Genomic DNA, 17,340 nt, shown 5'->3' with positions numbered 1-17,340 from the left:
CAATGAACATCTAAATTTTGACCCAAATCGACCAAAATGGCAAGGGGTTACATTACGTTTTTTATCAAAATCGGGGTCGGTTCGAAAATCAAAACTTTTTTGATGATTTTTTTTGAATATCTCGGGTAAATAACGTCTGATTTTCAAAAATTATACCTTTTTAAATTTGTACGGATCCCAACTATCAATTGACATTTAAACAAATTAAAAACCGGTGGGTTAAAAAAAGTTGTGGACCCAAAAACGATTCGTTTGTAAAGTCAACCTTTCTTGATAATTTTTTTAATATCTGGGCCAAATAATGTCCGATTGTGGAATTTTATACCATTTTGGACTCGTAAGGATCAGTACTATCGACTGTCATCAAAACAATGAACATCTAAATTTTGACCCAAATCGACCAAAATGACAAGGGGTTACATCACGTTTTTTATCAAAATCGGGGTCGGTTCGAAAATCAAAACTTTTTTGATGATTTTTTTGAATATCTCGGGTAAATAACGTCTATTTTCAAATATTATACCTTTTTGAATTTGTACGGATCCCAACTATCAATTGACATTCAAACAAATTTAAAATCGGTGGGTTAAAAAAAGTTGTGGACCCAAAAACGATTCGTTTGTAAAGTCACTCCTTCTTGATGATTTTTTTGAGTATCTGGGGCAAATAATGTCCGATTGTGGAATTTTATACCATTTTGGACTCGTAAGGATCAGTACTATCGACTGGCATCAAAACAATGAAAATCTAAATTTTGACCCAAATCGACCAAAATGGCAAGGGGTTACATCACGTTTTTTATCAAAATCGGGGTCGGTTCGAAAATCAAAACTTTTTTGATGATTTTTTTTTAATATCTCGGGTAAATAACGTCTGATTTTCAAAAATTATACCTTTTTGAATTTGTACGGATCCCAACTATCAATTGACATTCAAACAAATTAAAAATCGGTGGGTTAAAAAAAGTTGTGGACCCAAAAACGATTCGTTTGTAAAGTCACTCCTTCTTGATGATTTTTTTGAGTATCTGGGCCAAATAATGTCCGATTGCGGAATTTTATACCATTTTGGACTCGTAAGGATCAGTACTATCGACTGGCATCAAAACAATGAAAACCTAAATTTTGACCCAAATCGACCAAAATGGCAAGGGGTTACATCACGTTTTTTATCAAAATCGGGATCGGTTCAAAAATCAAAACTTTTTTTATGATTTTTTTTTAATATCTCGGGTAAATAACGTCTGATTTTCAAATATTATACCTTTTTGAATTTGTACGGATCCCAACTATCAATTGACATTCAAACAAATTTAAAATCGGTGGGTTAAAAAAAGTTGTGGACCCAAAAACGATTCGTTTGTAAAGTCACTCCTTGATGATTTTTTTGAGTATCTGGGCCAAATAATGTCCGATTGTGGAATTTTATACCATTTTGGACTCGTAAGGATCAGTACTATCGACTGGCATCAAAACAATGAACATCTAAATTTTGACCCAAATCGACCAAAATGGCAAGGGGTTACATTACGTTTTTTATCAAAATCGGGGTCGGTTCGAAAATCAAAACTTTTTTGATGATTTTTTTTGAATATCTCGGGTAAATAACGTCTGATTTTCAAAAATTATACCTTTTTAAATTTGTACGGATCCCAACTATCAATTGACATTTAAACAAATTAAAAACCGGTGGGTTAAAAAAAGTTGTGGACCCAAAAACGATTCGTTTGTAAAGTCACTCCTTCTTGATGATTTTTTTGAGTATCTGGGGGCAAATAATGTCCGATTGTGGAATTTTATACCATTTTGGACTCGTAAGGATCAGTACTATCGACTGGCATCAAAACAATGAAAATCTAAATTTTGACCCAAATCGACCAAAATGGCAAGGGGTTACATCACGTTTTTTATCAAAATCGGGATCGGTTCAAAAATCAAAACTTTTTTTATGATTTTTTTTTAATATCTCGGGTAAATAACGTCTGATTTTCAAATATTATACCTTTTTGAATTTGTACGGATCCCAACTATCAATTGACATTCAAACAAATTTAAAATCGGTGGGTTGAAAAAAGTTGTAGACCCAAAAACGATTCGTTTGTAAAGTTACTCCTTCTTGATGATTTTTTTGAGTATCTGGGCCAAATAATGTCCGATTGCGGAATTTTATACCATTTTGGGCCCGTAAGGATCAGTACTATCGACTGGCATCAAAACAATGAAAATCTAAATTTTGACCCAAATCGACCAAAATGGCAAGGGGTTACATCACGTTTTTTATCAAAATCGGGATCGGTTCAAAAATCAAAACTTTTTTGATGATTTTTTTGAATATCTCGGGTAAATAACGTCTGATTTTCAAATATTATACCTTTTTGAATTTGTACGGATCCCAACTATCAATTGACATTCAAACAAATTTAAAATCGGTGGGTTGAAAAAAGTTGTAGACCCAAAAACGATTCGTTTGTAAAGTTACTCCTTCTTGATGATTTTTTTGAGTATCTGGGCCAAATAATGTCCGATTGCGGAATTTTATACCATTTTGGACTCGTAAGGATCAGTACTATCGACTGGCATCAAAACAATTAAAATCTAAATTTTGACCCAAATCGACCAAAATGGCAAGGGGTTACATCACGTTTTTTATCAAAATCGGGGTCGGTTCGAAAATCAAAACTTTTTTGATGATTTTTTTTTAATATCTCGGGTAAATAACGTCTGATTTTCAAAAATTATACCTTTTTGAATTTGTACGGATCCCAACTATCAATTGACATTCAAACAAATTAAAAATCGGTGGGTTAAAAAAAGTTGTGGACCCAAAAACGATTCGTTTGTAAAGTCACTCCTTCTTGATGATTTTTTTGAGTATCTGGGCCAAATAATGTCCGATTGCGGAATTTTATACCATTTTGGACTCGTACGGATCAGTACTATCGACTGGCATCAAACCAATGAAAACCTAAATTTTGACCCAAATCGACCAAAATGGCAAGGGGTTACATCACGTTTTTTATCAAAATCGGGGTCGGTTCGAAAATCAAAACTTTTTTGATGATTTTGTTGAATATCTCGGGTAAATAACGTCTGATTTTCAAATATTATACCTTTTTGAATTTGTACGGATCCCAACTATCAATTGACATTCAAACAAATTACAAATCGGTGGGTTAAAAAAAGTTGTGGACCCAAAAACGATTCGTTTGTAAAGTCACTCCTTCTTGATGATTTTTTTGAGTATCTGGGCCAAATAATGTCCGATTGCGGAATTTTATACCATTTTGGGCCCGTAAGGATCAGTACTATCGACTGGCATCAAAACAATGAAAATCTAAATTTTGACCCAAATCGACCAAAATGGCAAGCGGTTACATCACGTTTTTTATCAAAATCGGGGTCGGTTCGAAAATCAAAACTTGTTTGATGATTTTTTTGAATATCTCGGGTAAATAACGTCTGATTTTCAAATATTATACCTTTTTGAATTTGTTCGGATCCCTACTATCAATTGGCATTCAAGCAAATTAAAAATCTGTGGCATCAAAACAATGAAAATCTAAATTTTGACCCAAATCGACCAAAATGGCAAGGGTCGTTTCAGATCTCCGCGCGGAGCTATGTCGTTTTGGAACGTCATATCTCCGCGCGGAGTTATGACCTTCCAAATCATCACGTTTTTTTTCAAAATCGAGGTCGGTGCGAAAATCGAAACTTTTTTGATGATTTTTTTTTAATATCTCGGGTAAATAATGTCTGATTTTGAAATGTTATACCTTTTTGAATGCGTACGGATCCCTATCATCAATTGGCATTCAAACAAATTTATCATCGATGGGTTAAAAAATGTTGTTGATAAAAAACCGATTCTTTCGTAAATTCAACCTTTTTGATGATTTTATGGAATATTTCCATCAAATAATGTCCGATTTTGCAATTTCATACCATTTTTGACTCGTAAGGATCAGTTCTATCGATTGGCATCAAAAAAAGGAAATCCAAAACTTTGACCCAAATCGACAAAATCACGCTTTATTTTCAAAATAGAGGTCGGTGCGAAAATCGAAACTTTTTCGATGATTATACCCTGAACCCATCAAAAATGGGTATAAGGGTATATTGTATTTGTGCAAAATCCAAATGTATGTAACAGGCAGAAGGAAGCTTCTCCGACCCTTCTTGATCAGCATCAATAGCCGAGTCGATCTAGCCATGCCCGTCTGTCTGTCCGTCCGTCCGTTCGTATGTATGAACGCAAGGATCTCAGAACCTATAAGAGCTAGAGATTTGAAATTTTAGATGTAGGTCCTCCTAGTGCCTGCGCAGATCGAGTTTGCTTCCGATAATCGATAACTTACTCCGTTTCCAAGCAATCGATAAAAATCGATATCGATATCATGTTTTTTGGGGCAATTATGGTAAATAATAAGACTCACCAAACTTGACATATAGCATCTAAAATAGAATATATATATGCATTTGATGTTGAAAGAAGACGGTTCAGGGTATCCCCTAGTCGGGAGCTCTCGACTTGAGCCTCTTGTTTTATAATTGTTTATTGTATTGAATCAAAAGTAGCATACATTTTTATTATAACACAGTTGACTAAGGTGATATTTCGCCATGCCTTGTTGGGTCCTCAGGCTTTAATGTGGACAAACGTCAAAAGCGTCTTTAAAAACGGCTGCATCGTCACGTAGGTAGTCGGTGTGCTCTGGAGCGTCTCCTGTGTCGTGGTTGAAGGAGATCATTAAAGGATCTTCTCTTGAGCCTCCTGACTACACACCTCCCAGAGAGGTCATTTGCTACCCGATTGCAGTGTCGCTGCAAGCGTTCGTTGCATCGGTTGGCGAATGCTTTGGCTTTTCATAGTCTCCATTTTGCAAGGTAGAATTTCTGACGTACCAGTCAGCACTGAACGGCACAAGGCCAAGTCATCGAATCAGTTTTTGGTCAACCACTTTTTTTAACCCATCAATTTTTTTTTTTTTTTTTTGTATGCCAATTGATAGTAGGGATCCGTCCGAATTTAAAAAGGTATAACATTTCAAAATCAAACAATATTTCCCGGAGATATTCAAATAAATCATCAGCAAGTGCCGATTTTTGAACCGACTCCGATTTAAAAAAAAAGTGGCTTTTGGTCGATCTTTGATGCCAATCGATAGTACGGCTCCTTAAGAGACCGCAAAAAAAAATCGGACATTATTTGGCCAATATATTCCAAAAAATGATCAGTATTATGTAGAGCTTTGAAAATAACTTTGAAGCAAATCGGACAAAATTTACATCAGCAAAAAATATCTTAGAATTGCACTTCCCACTGAGGAAGCTTTAATTTTTTACGAAAAATGTGAAGCACGTCTCAAGTAATTTCTCATATAGATCTTAGGAAATGAGTTTGAGCACGAAACATCATCCACCAAATCTTTGATCGCCCTTTCCACCAAGGAGGAATGCATTTATCAAAAAGGGTGAAACATTCATCAGATTAATTTAAACAATGATCTTTTAAAATGATTTTGAGGCCAATAGAATGGTAACCAAAAAAGCTTCATAAAAATGTTTTTCGCAATTTTTCCTCTCATGTTGATGGAATTTCTCGAAACTCAGCTTAACGTGCACCTTCATCATATACGGTAGCTACTGTGACAATTTCAGCTTCCTGGCTCTTACGAGGAACACTTTTTTAAAAACCTAATTTAAAAAACCTAAAAAAACATTTACCCCACGAATTGCAATTATTAATTACAGAGACATTCAATATTAATCACCGAACTCTGTTAACAAGCATTTAAAATGTAGCGCTTCGCTTGATCATAAGTAAATGTATGTGTAGGTAGTTTGCAGAACAGCTGATAACTTATCGATATTTGCTGTTAATCTTGATAGCACACCAGAGAACTCAAAGATATGGCCGATGCTGAAACGCGTTTATTAAACGCAAATCTCAATGGAATTTAAAACTGCAAAAACTCTCAAGGACGAAAAATCTCCGACGATTACAACTGACATAACACCGCTCGATAAATGTCTGCGAGGTGGCATTAGACCAGGCAAAGTATACGAATTGGTCGGCAAACCAGGTACAGGAAAGACCCAATTATGGCAAGTAACAACAAATGCTTTATTTAAAACATGCACTAAGCAATCGATATTCTAGTATGAAGCTCTGCTTAAATGTTCAAATACCCAGGTATGCTTGTGGTTTAGCGGGCAAGGCATTATATTTTGATACCCGTAAGGATTTTAATCCAGCTAGACTAAAAGGTTTGTGATAAGGTGTTTTACAGCCATTGATCAAATTTTTAATCTACCCTATTTCATGCATACAGAGTTGGCCGAAGACCTTGCTGCGCGTCTCAGATGCACATCTAAATCAGCACTCACAGCAGCCCAAATGCTGCAGAATGTGTATTATATAGACTGCCGCAATACTGCTCAACTTTTGGCTGGCTTATTGAATTGCCATAAGTACCTAGAGAAGGAGCCCAATGCACGCACACCAGCGAATGCTCGTCTATTAGTAAATAAGCTTGCTAAAGAAAACCTTTTTTACCCTTGCAGATAAAACTGATCATAGTTGATTCAATATCGTTTGCAATTCGTATGGTAAATAACGTCTCCGATCGCACAGAACTCCTGATGGAAGTACACGATGGTATGCGTCAACTGCAGCGGATGCACGATGTAGCTGTAAGTCCTGATATTTCAACTAGTGTTGCCAATTCAGCTATTTTCGAGCTGAATTTGTCTATTTTCAAAAGGTTAGCCAGTGAGAATCGTTTATTAAGTTTGTCCTTTTTAAAGAAATTTTGATTATTGGCAATTTAAATTCTTAGTTAACTTTTATTATACTATATATATATTATTATTAGATTCGGCTTATTTTTTGAAGTGACAGTTGGCAACACTGATTCCGATCTTTATTCATATCATAAATTTGATAACTGATTACTTCTTCGCAGTTCGTCCTAACTAACAATCAAGGATATCGACGGCGAATGAGTCGCTTTCAATTAGAGGCCGTCCTAGGTCAAAAGCATTCGCAATTGATAAATAAACGCATCTGGCTTACAGAAAACGAATGTTTTGTAGGAAAAAGGTCGAAAACAAAGAGATTAATTTGCAAATTATTTAAATACACATTATAATCAGGCGTTTTTAAATAAAAAGTCTGATTGGGTTAGCTTGCATACTATTGAGAGGTACATGAATCTTGTTTATTTTTTAATTATATAAACAATGTAAGTACATGATTATTTGAACTCGTTCGAATTTCTGTTCAAACAAAAAAAAACAGCTTAGTATATTTACGTAAAGTCGAAGCCTAATCTTTTTTGGTATTTTTTTGCACATTTTCATCGGTCACACGAAATAGGGCGTTTATTGGAAAATAAGTAACAGTTAGACAAAGATTAAAAACAAACCCATAGCGAAGCCTTTTATCGAAGATTTTACAAACCAGATCAACAAAGTGAAAATGGCACAGGCGAAGACGTCGCAGCCAAAATTCTTGCCCCGTATCGAAAAGAGCTCCAATACTTACGTTGCCACTGCCGGCGGAAACCCATTTGATGAGGCAGAAGATGAAGAAATATTCAGTAAGCGCAGGATGACACTTAATATACCCAGCAACTGCAGCGGGGACTTGATGCATTTGATCGTCGCAAACAACTGGCTGTTTTGTTTACTATCAGCAGAAGGGCGGTTGACACTGCTGCGATTCTTTCTACCTCGCGCAATTCCACCAGGCCGTGAGCTTAGCCGTTTTATATCGATTACGTATCTTAAAAATAATGATTCTGCACTTGCTTACAGAAACTGCTTTAGAAAAATATCTCGCTGGCTATAAAATTACAAATATTTTTCTTGATACTACCGGCCATCACCTCATTGTTTCATTAGTGCCCAAATCACCAGGTGTCTCGTCCGATTTTCTCTACATACACAGTACGGAATCGCCCCAAGGACAACAGCTTAAAGTGCGTCGAATTGAGAAGCTAAAAGATCACGAAATCACATCGGTTGCTTTTAACACATACCACGGTGACAAATCCACGACAGGCTATATACTAATGGGCACCAGTCGCGGGCTCATCTTTGAGACAGAACTGGGACCAGCTAGCGATACGCAGAAAAAACAGCTCTACGACCTGGGTCTGGGTCTCAGCAAATATCCCATTAATGGGCTGGAGGTGCTGCGTGTGCCTAATAGCAATCGTTGGATAGTTGTTGCCAACACACCGGACAGTATTTACACATTCTACGAAACGCTAAAGCCAGAAGAACGTTCCCTGCAGCCCATATTTGCGAGCTATGTAAATGGCGAGCGGGAGCTGTCCCAAAAACAACAAAAAACCGATTTGAGTTACTCAACGCTTCGGTTTTTTGCTCCTCCCAATAGCAAGTATCCAAAACAATGGGCCTGGCTGTGCGGCGCTGGCATACGCATTGGTGAGGTAAGTGCTACTGTCATACAATCGCTATATCCAATAGAAAAACGGCTATCATCGGTAATCCGAAGATTAAGAGCCCATATAATCATGTGGCTCTCAGTTTTGTACATATGTAAGAGCGATAGTAATTGCTGAGTTTGCTCTAGATATTGTGCAAACCAACACTTTTTCATTCGAAAACTTATTTTTCGACCGACCATTCCTCTGAGCTATGTAATTATATTATTTTGTTATATATTATTTTGTTATTAATGAGATATTAAGGCTGGTCAGATAGTAAAATATTAACCCGATCTGGCGAGTTCCGACATATGTACTGCCTGTGACGGACATACAACAAGATTTTACGACTAAAAAAGATTCCTAAAAACATACTTATAGACAGACAGACATGACTACAACATTTGATAAAAAATATACATACTTTTATATGCGTTACATATTTCCATAAGGTATCTACAGTTATTATTAAATACTGTTCGTTCCTGATTATAGCTTTCAATAGATCCTAAGAGTAGTGAACCGCTGATGGGCGACACGTTAATCAATTTGGATTTGGAAAAAGGCAAACATTTGTCTTATGACGAGCGCCGTATACATGTGCCCAAATCCTTCGTGCTGACGGAGTATCATGCCGTGCTACTTTACGCGGACTACATAAAAGCCATATGTTTGCTTAACCAGGAGTTAGTCTACCATGAATCATTCGATGAGGCCAGAGTTGGGAAGCTTTTAAATATGGAACGGGACCTTGTGACAGGTGCCGTATATGTTTATACAGACAAAGCGGTCTTTACGCTAAAAATCACCCACGAGGAGCGAAACATATGGCGTATATATTTAAATAGGGGCCAATACGAACTGGCAACGGCGCATGCCGCCGGAGTGCCCGAGAATCTACAGCTGGTATTGGCGCAGCGTGCCGAGGCCGCATTTAAAGAAGGCGCTTATGAGGCGGCCGCAAATTATTATGCAGAAACCAATGAAACATTTGAAAAGGTGTGCTTAAAATTCATGGTGCTGCCCGATAAAAGACCAATAGTTAACTACGTTAAAAAGCGACTCACTAAGCTGACCATGATGAATGTGGAAGAACGGGCCGAACATCAAGCTGATGCCATCAAGGCCCTAATCATCTGGTTGATCGATCTCTATCTAACGCAAATTAACACGCCCGGCAACGACGAATCCTTGCGCCAAGAATGGCAAGCGGAGTACGATGAGTTCATGAGTGAGCCATCTGTTTTGGCATGCACAAATGAGCAGCGCCTTGCTGTGCGACAGCTCATTGCAGAGCATGCGGATCCGCACAACTTAACGCAATTCGCAATCTCTATAGACGACTACGAGGAGGTGATCGGACAACAGCTGAAAGCAGAAAGGCATGCTGAAGCGCTGCAAACGCTGTGTAAGCAGCGAGATCTGACGCTCTACTACAAGTATGCTCCTCAGCTGATGAAACGGCTGCCAAAGCAAACGATCGATGCCCTGATGGCACAAGGCTCGAAATTAGACATTGAGAAAGTAGTGCCCACCCTTATTATAATAGATACGCAGGAACAGCGGGAGCAGGTCATACGCTATCTCGAGTTTGCCGTCTATAAGTTAAATACCTCAAACGATGCCATACATAATTTCCTCCTGCATCTATATGCGCAATACGATACAAAGCAGCTAATGAAATACCTGGAGATACAGGGCCGGGATGAGACATTGGTTAATTACGACATTCACTTCGCATTGAAGGTCTGCACTGAATTGGATGTGAAGGTGGCCTGTGTGTTCCTGCAGTGTATGCTGTGCATGTGGACAACTGCTGTCGACTTGGCGCTACAATTCGATATGAAGTTAGCCAAAGAGACGGCATTAAGGCCACAGGACAGTGAGACGCGCCGCAAACTGTGGTTACGCATAGGTAAATATATTTATTGCAGGCGTGACAACCCCAATAAAATTATCCATGGTTTTTAATAATCTTGTAGCCTACCATGAAATTAAGGGTACGAACGATGTAAAAAAGGCCCTGAGCCTGCTAAATGAAAGCGAGTTGTTGCGGATTGAGGATCTGCTGCCATTCTTTTCAGATTTTGAGAAGATCGACAATTTTAAAGAGGCTATTTGTGATGCTCTAAAGGTAAGCTTGACGTATACAGCAAATCATATATATTAATTCCATGTTCCCTCCTTGCAGAAATACAACGAGCGCATACAGGTCCTGCAGAAGGACATGGCTGAAACAAGGAAGCAGTCGCAACTTGTGTGCAAGGAACTGCGTCAACTGAAACAACACAGCATTCGAATGGAGGCACAGGACGTGTGCGACATCTGTGATCTTATACTGCTGGTAAAGCCGTTTTTTGTGTTTATTTGTGGGCATAAGTTCCATAGCGACTGCCTAGAAAAACAGGTTTTACCAATGATCAATAAGGAACGCAGTCGCCGACTTACAATGCTGAAGCAACAAATGGAAACTTTAATGGCACAAACAATAGGCTCGACCAATCACACACCCGAGCAACAAGTGAAACGCGTTGATCTCAAAACAGAAATCGAGGAAATACTTGCGTCCGATTGCCTCTACTGTGGCCTGTTGATTGAGACCATAGACCAGCCTTTTTTCGACGATTGGGATCAGGTGAACGTCGAGTGGGAATAGCAGAGCCTTAATTATTGCAACGTATACATGTATATACTAGAATAAACTACCCGAATCGCACGATTCTGGTTCCAATGTTAAAAATGCAAGTGGTGCCGAAATTTGTTGTTATTCGTGCCAACTGCAGGCAGATAAAATGGCAATACTGCTTTACGGTTCAGGCTGTGCGTACATCAAAGTTCCATGTGAGGGCAAATATTTTTCAGTTATATATTTATATATATATATATATATATATAGTATCTAAGGCAATTATTATTAAAATTGCATTTGCGTATGTACATCAGTAAAATCGGTAATTGGACCAGGACGCATTCACTTATCAGCTTATCAGTCAACAATTTGCATGCGCAGTTCATTGGTAACAAACGACATAATTGTACTGAGCACAGCCTGTTGAACGGAGGCGTTCTGCGTTATCAACGGAAGCAGCATTACCAAGTCTGTGGGGTGTACCTCGGCGACGGCTTTTGTCACATGCTGCACTAGCTGCTCGCGCTGCATGTCTGTCAAATCGTTTAATATTACCTCTCCCAGCGGCTTAAATGTGCCTGTTAACAAAACCAATTAATAAAGTGCAGCACGAGTCGTGATCAACACACTCACCACAGGTCACTTTGTAAGCGGCAATTCCTCCCGCAGCGCCACCAACAGCTAGGCCCACTGGACCCATCAGTAGGCCACCTGCAAAACAGCAGGCAGCACAGATCGCTGTGCCCTTTGCAGATTGTTTCACAGCTACACGTATATTCTGCTCATCAGCAACAATTGCAATAGCTTCCATTAGCTCACGCGTATCAATCGGCATTTTGATTATCTATTTTCTATTCCTGTTAAAATAAAAGGTGATGAAATAGTTTTGGTTTGGCACAGATGTATGTATGGCTTAAAAAATCTGCGTACTTCTTCGGCTCCGTTATTGTTGGTTATTGCTATTGTTGCTTGCGATTTATTAATATTACGCGATATTTCCTCAAATAACATCTGATGTCGCGTCATGGCACAAGGAACAGTTATTATATTGCTATTCCTGCAAAAAGACCTTTTTACAGAAAGAGACCGATATATGGTGTGGGCAAAACCGATAGTTTTAATATTTATAAAAAAAACAACGCAGCATTACTCATTCCCAGAATATTAAAAACACATATACGATAGTGTCATCGAGATTCTAACATCTCTAATGATACCAATTAAAATATGATGTCATTGCGAAAAGAAATTTAGTATTTTAACACACACAAAAATGCCGAAAAATACTGCATTTCTAGATTATATTACCATGTTTAGTATTTTAGTACATGAAAATCGCGCTTACTTCTTGCTGGCAGCCTTAAAACACTGTTGCGTGCGTATTGTTGTCGATAACATACGCTGTTTCTTGATTTTGTTCAATATTTCGGATTAAACTGTATATTACTAAATTTATGTTAACAAATGTATCAATTTGCTTTTTAACATAAAAAACCACTGACTGATATGACTGAAATTTGTTCTGTAGTGTTGTAGTTTTTAGCATATGCAAACAATATAAGAGATTAAAAATGTCAATAGTATGATCATGTTTTGTTTTTAAAACATACAAATGCTGATTTATCAAATCGCAGTTGTCGTCGCGCTTCAACAAAGGCAATGGTTGATTGTAAAGTTGTAAGTCAATCGCGCATACGCAATATGTTCAAGTGTACCCACATATGTACTGACAGTCATATATGCATGTATATTTATGTTTGCTAGTATATGTCAACTTTTATGTGTACTTTAAGCTTTATTTGCAGTTGCATGCACATAAAATGCATTTCTAGAATATAATTTAACAGCGATTAAAACTCACGGCATATTTATTTGTTTGTATATCGATCATTTTAATGTGAGGATCATATTGTAATGGATAAATATTGCGAAAAAATACGACGTCAAAATATTTATTTGTATAATGTGTACATACATACATATTTTTAACATATATGTACGTACATACATACATACGCGAATTCTCGCAGATTTAATGTTAATATGGCTTTATTAGCAAACATCCATTAGTTCTCGCATAAACATAAAGAAATAATTCAATCTGCGGCAATTCGTTAATAAATTAAAGAATTAGCAAACCGGCGTCATGTGAAATTTACTAGAGTTACTAAAATACGCTGAACAGATTGTATATATTCATGTGTACGTATGTATGTGTGTGTTTATCTATGCATCTTTCTCATAAGGAAAAAGTACATGTATAAACGTTTACGTACATTTATCCGGACTTCGTGTGTATATCACATAATAAATGTGTATGTGTAGGTACATACATACGTAATTACTTGTTGATATAGCCTTCTGTGTCTGAGGCGCGCCTTCGACTCGCGCGTTATTCAGTCGCCTACGTCTATCACCAGTGTTGCTTTACATAGCTGAATTGGCTTTATTAGCACAATGTGCCAATATGATGCTATAAAACGCTAACTGTTTCTGCCCCACGGCCACTGTAAGTAGCCAAATAAAGCTAGAAAATAGCTGAACTGGCAACATCACCAGCAACACTCAAGTCAATTGCCGCAACCGCGGGCCAAGCCTTGTTCTTATTGAATTACATGTGCGCTAATTAATTGTGTAAACATCCCGCTGGCTGGGCCAAGCGCCGTATTATTATTTGAATATCCGTTTTGTGGCTATCAATAGACAATTTCAATAAAATTCGCGCCCCTTATCCTGTCCTTGCAGCTGGTCTTATTGTTAATGCTGCTGGCCCTAGCATGCGCGCGTCCCGAGCAGCAGGTGACGGTGCCGCCGCAGTCTCTGGCAGCAACCTCATCAGAGCCGGAGTCCCCGTTGGTAACCCAACCGATAGAGGTGTCTATGGTATCGGCGCCATCGCCCACATCGGCACCTAATCTGCATCGTGTGAACGAAGCAGTCAACGCAGATTCATTGCCAGCTATAACACCGATGACCAGTACGACGGCTGCTACACCATCAGCCGCAGTGTCTTCCGAATTGCCCGAATATCTGAGAAATTGTTTTTATGCGGAAGAGGAGCTGTGCCTCAACTGGCGCCGCCACAACGCTAGTGGCGATGATCCACACATACCCGACCGAGCGGATATTCTGCTAGATACTGGCGCCGAAAACATAACTGCAGATAATATGACTGCGTACAGTGGACAAAATGGCAGCCTGTCACAGGCTCACGGTCAGCAGAGTCCTGGAGAGCGCGACTCCAACAGCTGTCAGTGCCGTGAGCATCCGACGCGTGCCAACTCTTGGTACTGCTGCAACATTACGCATATTTCAATGATCTCAAGTTGCAGCAACATATCGAAATGGGCAAACCTGCATGTACGCAATCTTACCGTGCAGGCTATGAACCTCTCCAATCCAATATATCGATCGCTGCAGTCACTTGCCGTCACGGATGGAAATATAATGCAACTGACGAATGCCTTCCCGCGACACTCCAAGCTAAAGTGCCTTAACATATCGAATAATAACATTTCAGAGATCGCATCACGGGCTGTCAAGGATGTGCCCCACCTAGAATTTCTTGGCATATCGAACAATCTGCTTTCCCGTGTGCCAAATCGAAACCAGAACAAGAACATTGCCTTGGACATTAGGTGAGTGTTGGTTGTCCTAGATTTGTAGAGAGTATTTAAGATTATTTTTGAGATATCTTGAAAAAAGTTGAGTAGGGAAGATTAGTTATCAGGACTTTACTAGTATTTGATAGCTACCGATCACCAGGATCCCAGATTAATGCAAACAGGGCAACTTACAAGAATTATTCCTGTACATATTCGATTCTGTCTTAATAATTATAATATTATCATATCTTACAGTGGGAACATGCGTTTGCTTTGTGAGCCCCTTAGCGAGATCATCTATATCGACTCATTCAACATTGTTAATCCGGAACACTCATTTTGTTTGTATAACGCGACACACAAGTGGTTTAATTCCACAGATCTGGTTTCCGTTAAACAACTTGAAAGCATCAAGAAATGTGGTACCAAGTGTCCGAGTATACCGAATTATGGCAACTGTTCTTGCAATATATACAGTATCATGATAATACAGGGCGATCAATCCAGGACCGTGTGTAATGTCGATTGTTCTAACCTTGGCTTGGTTGAGCTACCATCCCAGTTACCGGACAACACGTTTACGTTAAACATAAGCAACAACAAAATAAGCAGCCTGGGAGATCATTTCCATACAAATCCCACCTATTACAATATTGTAAAACTGGTCGCCGATAATAATCATATATCTTCTATATACGAATTTGAGGGTACCAAGTTCATTGAGCAATTTCAACGCCTCTACATGCGGAACAACTCCCTAAGTAAAGTGAGCAAACGATGCCATTTCTACTTAACATGGATATACTGCTGTTTGCTTTCTTCCAGATTCCCGAATATTTTTTGAACAATGCTCTTATGGATACGGGCATTGGACGGCGCATTTATCTGGCTGAGAACAGACTGCAATGTGACTGCAACTCGGCAAAAACGTTGCAAAACTGGCTTAAGGAACGCAGTACCGATATACCCGACTACATGGACATAAGATGCCGCAATTTACCTCAAAGCGTCATTGAGCTGCAGGAAACAAAGCTGTGCCAGTCACCGCCCGACTGGACGGACTACATATACTATTTAATAGCAGCGGAGGTAATTCTTCTGCTAGCTCTGATCACAAAGGTTTCCTACGACTACTGGGTTTTCAAGACAGCCGGCTACTTACCATGGCCAGCAAGTAAAATGCCGAAACTGCCCTGCGACTGGCTGTGCGAGTCCTAGATTAACTAACCGATAAATAGCCAGACTGAACGTGGACATAGCATATCGGCTTGACACTTCACCATGAGCGACTATAACGAATATCGATTTTGATGTGCCTTCTTACATATGCCTATATATACATAGATTTATTTATATTGCATCTATTTGCTGCAATAAAATGTTGTGTACAATCTAAACGATATGTACCTATATATATATACCTATAGCCTGACTGGACGTCACCATGACACACTATGACGGATATCAATTTCAATGTGCCTTCTACTATCTAGTTTTTAAATAACCCCTTATAATGAAAAGTTATGTATATTTGTTGTCAATTATTGTATGTAAATTTGCGTATTGTCGTGAAATATCTAGAATTTACTGCGCTATATAAAGAAATAATGAATATCCAAAATCGTATAGTCTTAGTTACTTAGTACGGTTTTGCAGGATTCGCTTTTGTGTATGTACATGTAAGTACGCCTTCTAAAAATTCGATTGAAATCAGTACAGCTGGCTACTTTGCGTATGATATTTATTGTTGTGGTTTCTTGCAATTTAAATATGTATTACAATAATTTTAAGAAAAAAATGCGCTTTTTTATGTTCACATCTATGCATGATGATTTTGTATAGTTTTTTTTTTATATTTTTATTATTGTTATTAATCTTTATAGTACCTACTTTATGCCATGTTACTAGACGTATTGCCACGCATGTTTGCAGTTGATTGTGTAAATGTTTGTGCCTAATAAGAAAAACATTTACGTATACATACATACATACATTCAATACCATTGATTTTGTGGTGTTTTTGCATAACTATATTTTAAAATATGTTTAATAAGTTTTATCATTATTATGTTTGCCGCTTTATAGTATTTAAATACTTTCACATATGTAGTTTCGTACTTATCGCTGTAATCAATTCTTTTGAATGTATTTTCGTTGCGTAACGTTTTTTTGTATGCTATACATATTTGTCAAAATGTGAAAATAAATTAAAATCAAAGTGCTTTCATTATTGAAAATATGTATTAATATTGTATAAATATTTTGAGCGCATCTTTTTATATTCGTTATATTTGTATATATGAATAAAAAGTCAATTAATTAATTTGTATTGTGATGTGTAATTTAACTATAATAAAAAATACTCAGTATTCGTCGATTTTGACGTAGGTCGATTTAGAAAGTCGAGCTACGTTAAAACCAAGCAACATTTTGTTTGTATAATTATGTTTTTCTGAACTATGAAATATACAAATAACGATTTTTACAAAATATGCTTATTAACTGAAAAATGTGTATCATTGGCAGGGCCAGTGGACTACGAAAATTTAGGAATAGTTACATGTAACCGGTTTATATATACATATAAAGGCATAAATACGTAAAATTACATCCAAAAACTGGGAAATGCATTTTAAGTTTATATAAAA

At 37.8% G+C, this 17,340-nt stretch overlaps 4 protein-coding genes across 7 annotated transcripts; 3 read left to right on the top strand and 1 right to left on the bottom strand.

Moving 5' to 3' along the window:
- The first annotated feature begins 5,906 nt into the window (after nucleotides 1-5,906).
- Nucleotides 5,907-7,202, top strand: LOC115768908 (DNA repair protein rhp57). Of its 3 annotated transcripts, XM_030713634.1 has the most exons (5): nucleotides 5,907-6,107; nucleotides 6,163-6,269; nucleotides 6,335-6,495; nucleotides 6,567-6,695; nucleotides 6,968-7,202. In XM_030713634.1, exons 1-5 carry the CDS (start codon nucleotides 5,953-5,955, stop codon nucleotides 7,151-7,153), a joined length of 738 nt encoding a protein of 245 aa, XP_030569494.1. In that variant the 5' UTR covers nucleotides 5,907-5,952; the 3' UTR covers nucleotides 7,154-7,202. The 3 variants fall into 3 exon arrangements, with proteins under 3 accessions (XP_030569494.1, XP_030569496.1, XP_030569495.1); XM_030713635.1 differs by lacking the exon at nucleotides 6,335-6,495 and having other exon boundaries at nucleotides 6,088-6,107; nucleotides 6,163-6,195; XM_030713636.1 differs by lacking the exons at nucleotides 6,335-6,495; nucleotides 6,968-7,202 and having other exon boundaries at nucleotides 6,163-6,195; nucleotides 6,567-6,619.
- Nucleotides 7,203-7,360: 158 nt separating this feature from the next.
- LOC115768910 (vacuolar protein sorting-associated protein 18 homolog) lies at nucleotides 7,361-11,198 on the top strand. The gene is made up of 5 exons (XM_030713637.1): nucleotides 7,361-7,756; nucleotides 7,821-8,461; nucleotides 8,954-10,373; nucleotides 10,441-10,592; nucleotides 10,650-11,198. Exons 1-5 carry the CDS (start codon nucleotides 7,483-7,485, stop codon nucleotides 11,112-11,114), a joined length of 2,952 nt encoding a protein of 983 aa, XP_030569497.1. The 5' UTR covers nucleotides 7,361-7,482; the 3' UTR covers nucleotides 11,115-11,198.
- A 141-nt stretch (nucleotides 11,199-11,339) lies between these two features.
- Nucleotides 11,340-12,194, bottom strand: LOC115768902 (protein C19orf12 homolog). The gene is made up of 3 exons (XM_030713619.1): nucleotides 12,018-12,194; nucleotides 11,721-11,944; nucleotides 11,340-11,665 (listed from the first exon to the last, which is right to left on the bottom strand). Exons 2-3 carry the CDS (start codon nucleotides 11,920-11,922, stop codon nucleotides 11,445-11,447), a joined length of 423 nt encoding a protein of 140 aa, XP_030569479.1. The 5' UTR covers nucleotides 11,923-11,944; nucleotides 12,018-12,194; the 3' UTR covers nucleotides 11,340-11,444.
- A 264-nt stretch (nucleotides 12,195-12,458) lies between these two features.
- Nucleotides 12,459-16,947, top strand: LOC115768901 (protein halfway). Of its 2 annotated transcripts, none has more exons than XM_030713618.1 (4): nucleotides 12,459-12,764; nucleotides 13,833-14,725; nucleotides 14,948-15,453; nucleotides 15,518-15,678. In XM_030713618.1, the coding sequence occupies exons 1-4, from the start codon at nucleotides 12,747-12,749 to the stop codon at nucleotides 15,583-15,585; spliced, it is 1,485 nt and encodes a 494-aa protein (XP_030569478.1). In that variant the 5' UTR covers nucleotides 12,459-12,746; the 3' UTR covers nucleotides 15,586-15,678. The 2 variants fall into 2 exon arrangements, with proteins under 2 accessions (XP_030569478.1, XP_030569477.1); XM_030713617.1 differs by having other exon boundaries at nucleotides 12,461-12,764; nucleotides 14,948-15,458; nucleotides 15,518-16,947.
- Nucleotides 16,948-17,340: the final 393 nt, after the last annotated feature.

Source organism: Drosophila novamexicana, unplaced genomic scaffold, assembly GCF_003285875.2.
Source record: "Drosophila novamexicana strain 15010-1031.04,08,12 unplaced genomic scaffold, DnovRS2.1 tig00002069-arrow-arrow-pilon, whole genome shotgun sequence".
Classification (NCBI taxonomy): Eukaryota; Metazoa; Arthropoda; class Insecta; order Diptera; family Drosophilidae; genus Drosophila; species Drosophila novamexicana.
Note: the sequence above shows the minus strand (reverse complement) of the source record. Positions and strands in the feature narration are given on the sequence as shown.

What these genes read in the sequence shown, in the direction of transcription:
- LOC115768908 (XM_030713634.1), top strand. Translation starts at nt 5,953, where the DNA reads ATGGAATTTAAAACTGCAAAAACTCTCAAGGACGAAAAATCTCCGACG. An exon ending in ACCTAGAGAAGGAGCCCAAT is followed by an intron (nt 6,496 to 6,566) that starts GCACGCACACCA and finishes TTACCCTTGCAG; the next exon opens with ATAAAACTGATCATAGTTGA. An exon ending in AGCGGATGCACGATGTAGCT is followed by an intron (nt 6,696 to 6,967) that starts GTAAGTCCTGAT and finishes ACTTCTTCGCAG; the next exon opens with TTCGTCCTAACTAACAATCA.
- LOC115768910 (XM_030713637.1), top strand. Translation starts at nt 7,483, where the DNA reads ATGGCACAGGCGAAGACGTCGCAGCCAAAATTCTTGCCCCGTATCGAA. An exon ending in TCGCGCAATTCCACCAGGCC is followed by an intron (nt 7,757 to 7,820) that starts GTGAGCTTAGCC and finishes ACTTGCTTACAG; the next exon opens with AAACTGCTTTAGAAAAATAT. An exon ending in CTATTTGTGATGCTCTAAAG is followed by an intron (nt 10,593 to 10,649) that starts GTAAGCTTGACG and finishes CCCTCCTTGCAG; the next exon opens with AAATACAACGAGCGCATACA.
- LOC115768902 (XM_030713619.1), bottom strand. Translation starts at nt 11,922, where the DNA reads ATGCCGATTGATACGCGTGAGCTAATGGAAGCTATTGCAATTGTTGCT. An exon ending in CGCTTACAAAGTGACCTGTG is followed by an intron (nt 11,666 to 11,720) that starts GTGAGTGTGTTG and finishes TTTTGTTAACAG; the next exon opens with GCACATTTAAGCCGCTGGGA.
- LOC115768901 (XM_030713617.1), top strand. An exon ending in AACATTGCCTTGGACATTAG is followed by an intron (nt 14,726 to 14,947) that starts GTGAGTGTTGGT and finishes CATATCTTACAG; the next exon opens with TGGGAACATGCGTTTGCTTT. An exon ending in GGAACAACTCCCTAAGTAAA is followed by an intron (nt 15,459 to 15,517) that starts GTGAGCAAACGA and finishes GCTTTCTTCCAG; the next exon opens with ATTCCCGAATATTTTTTGAA.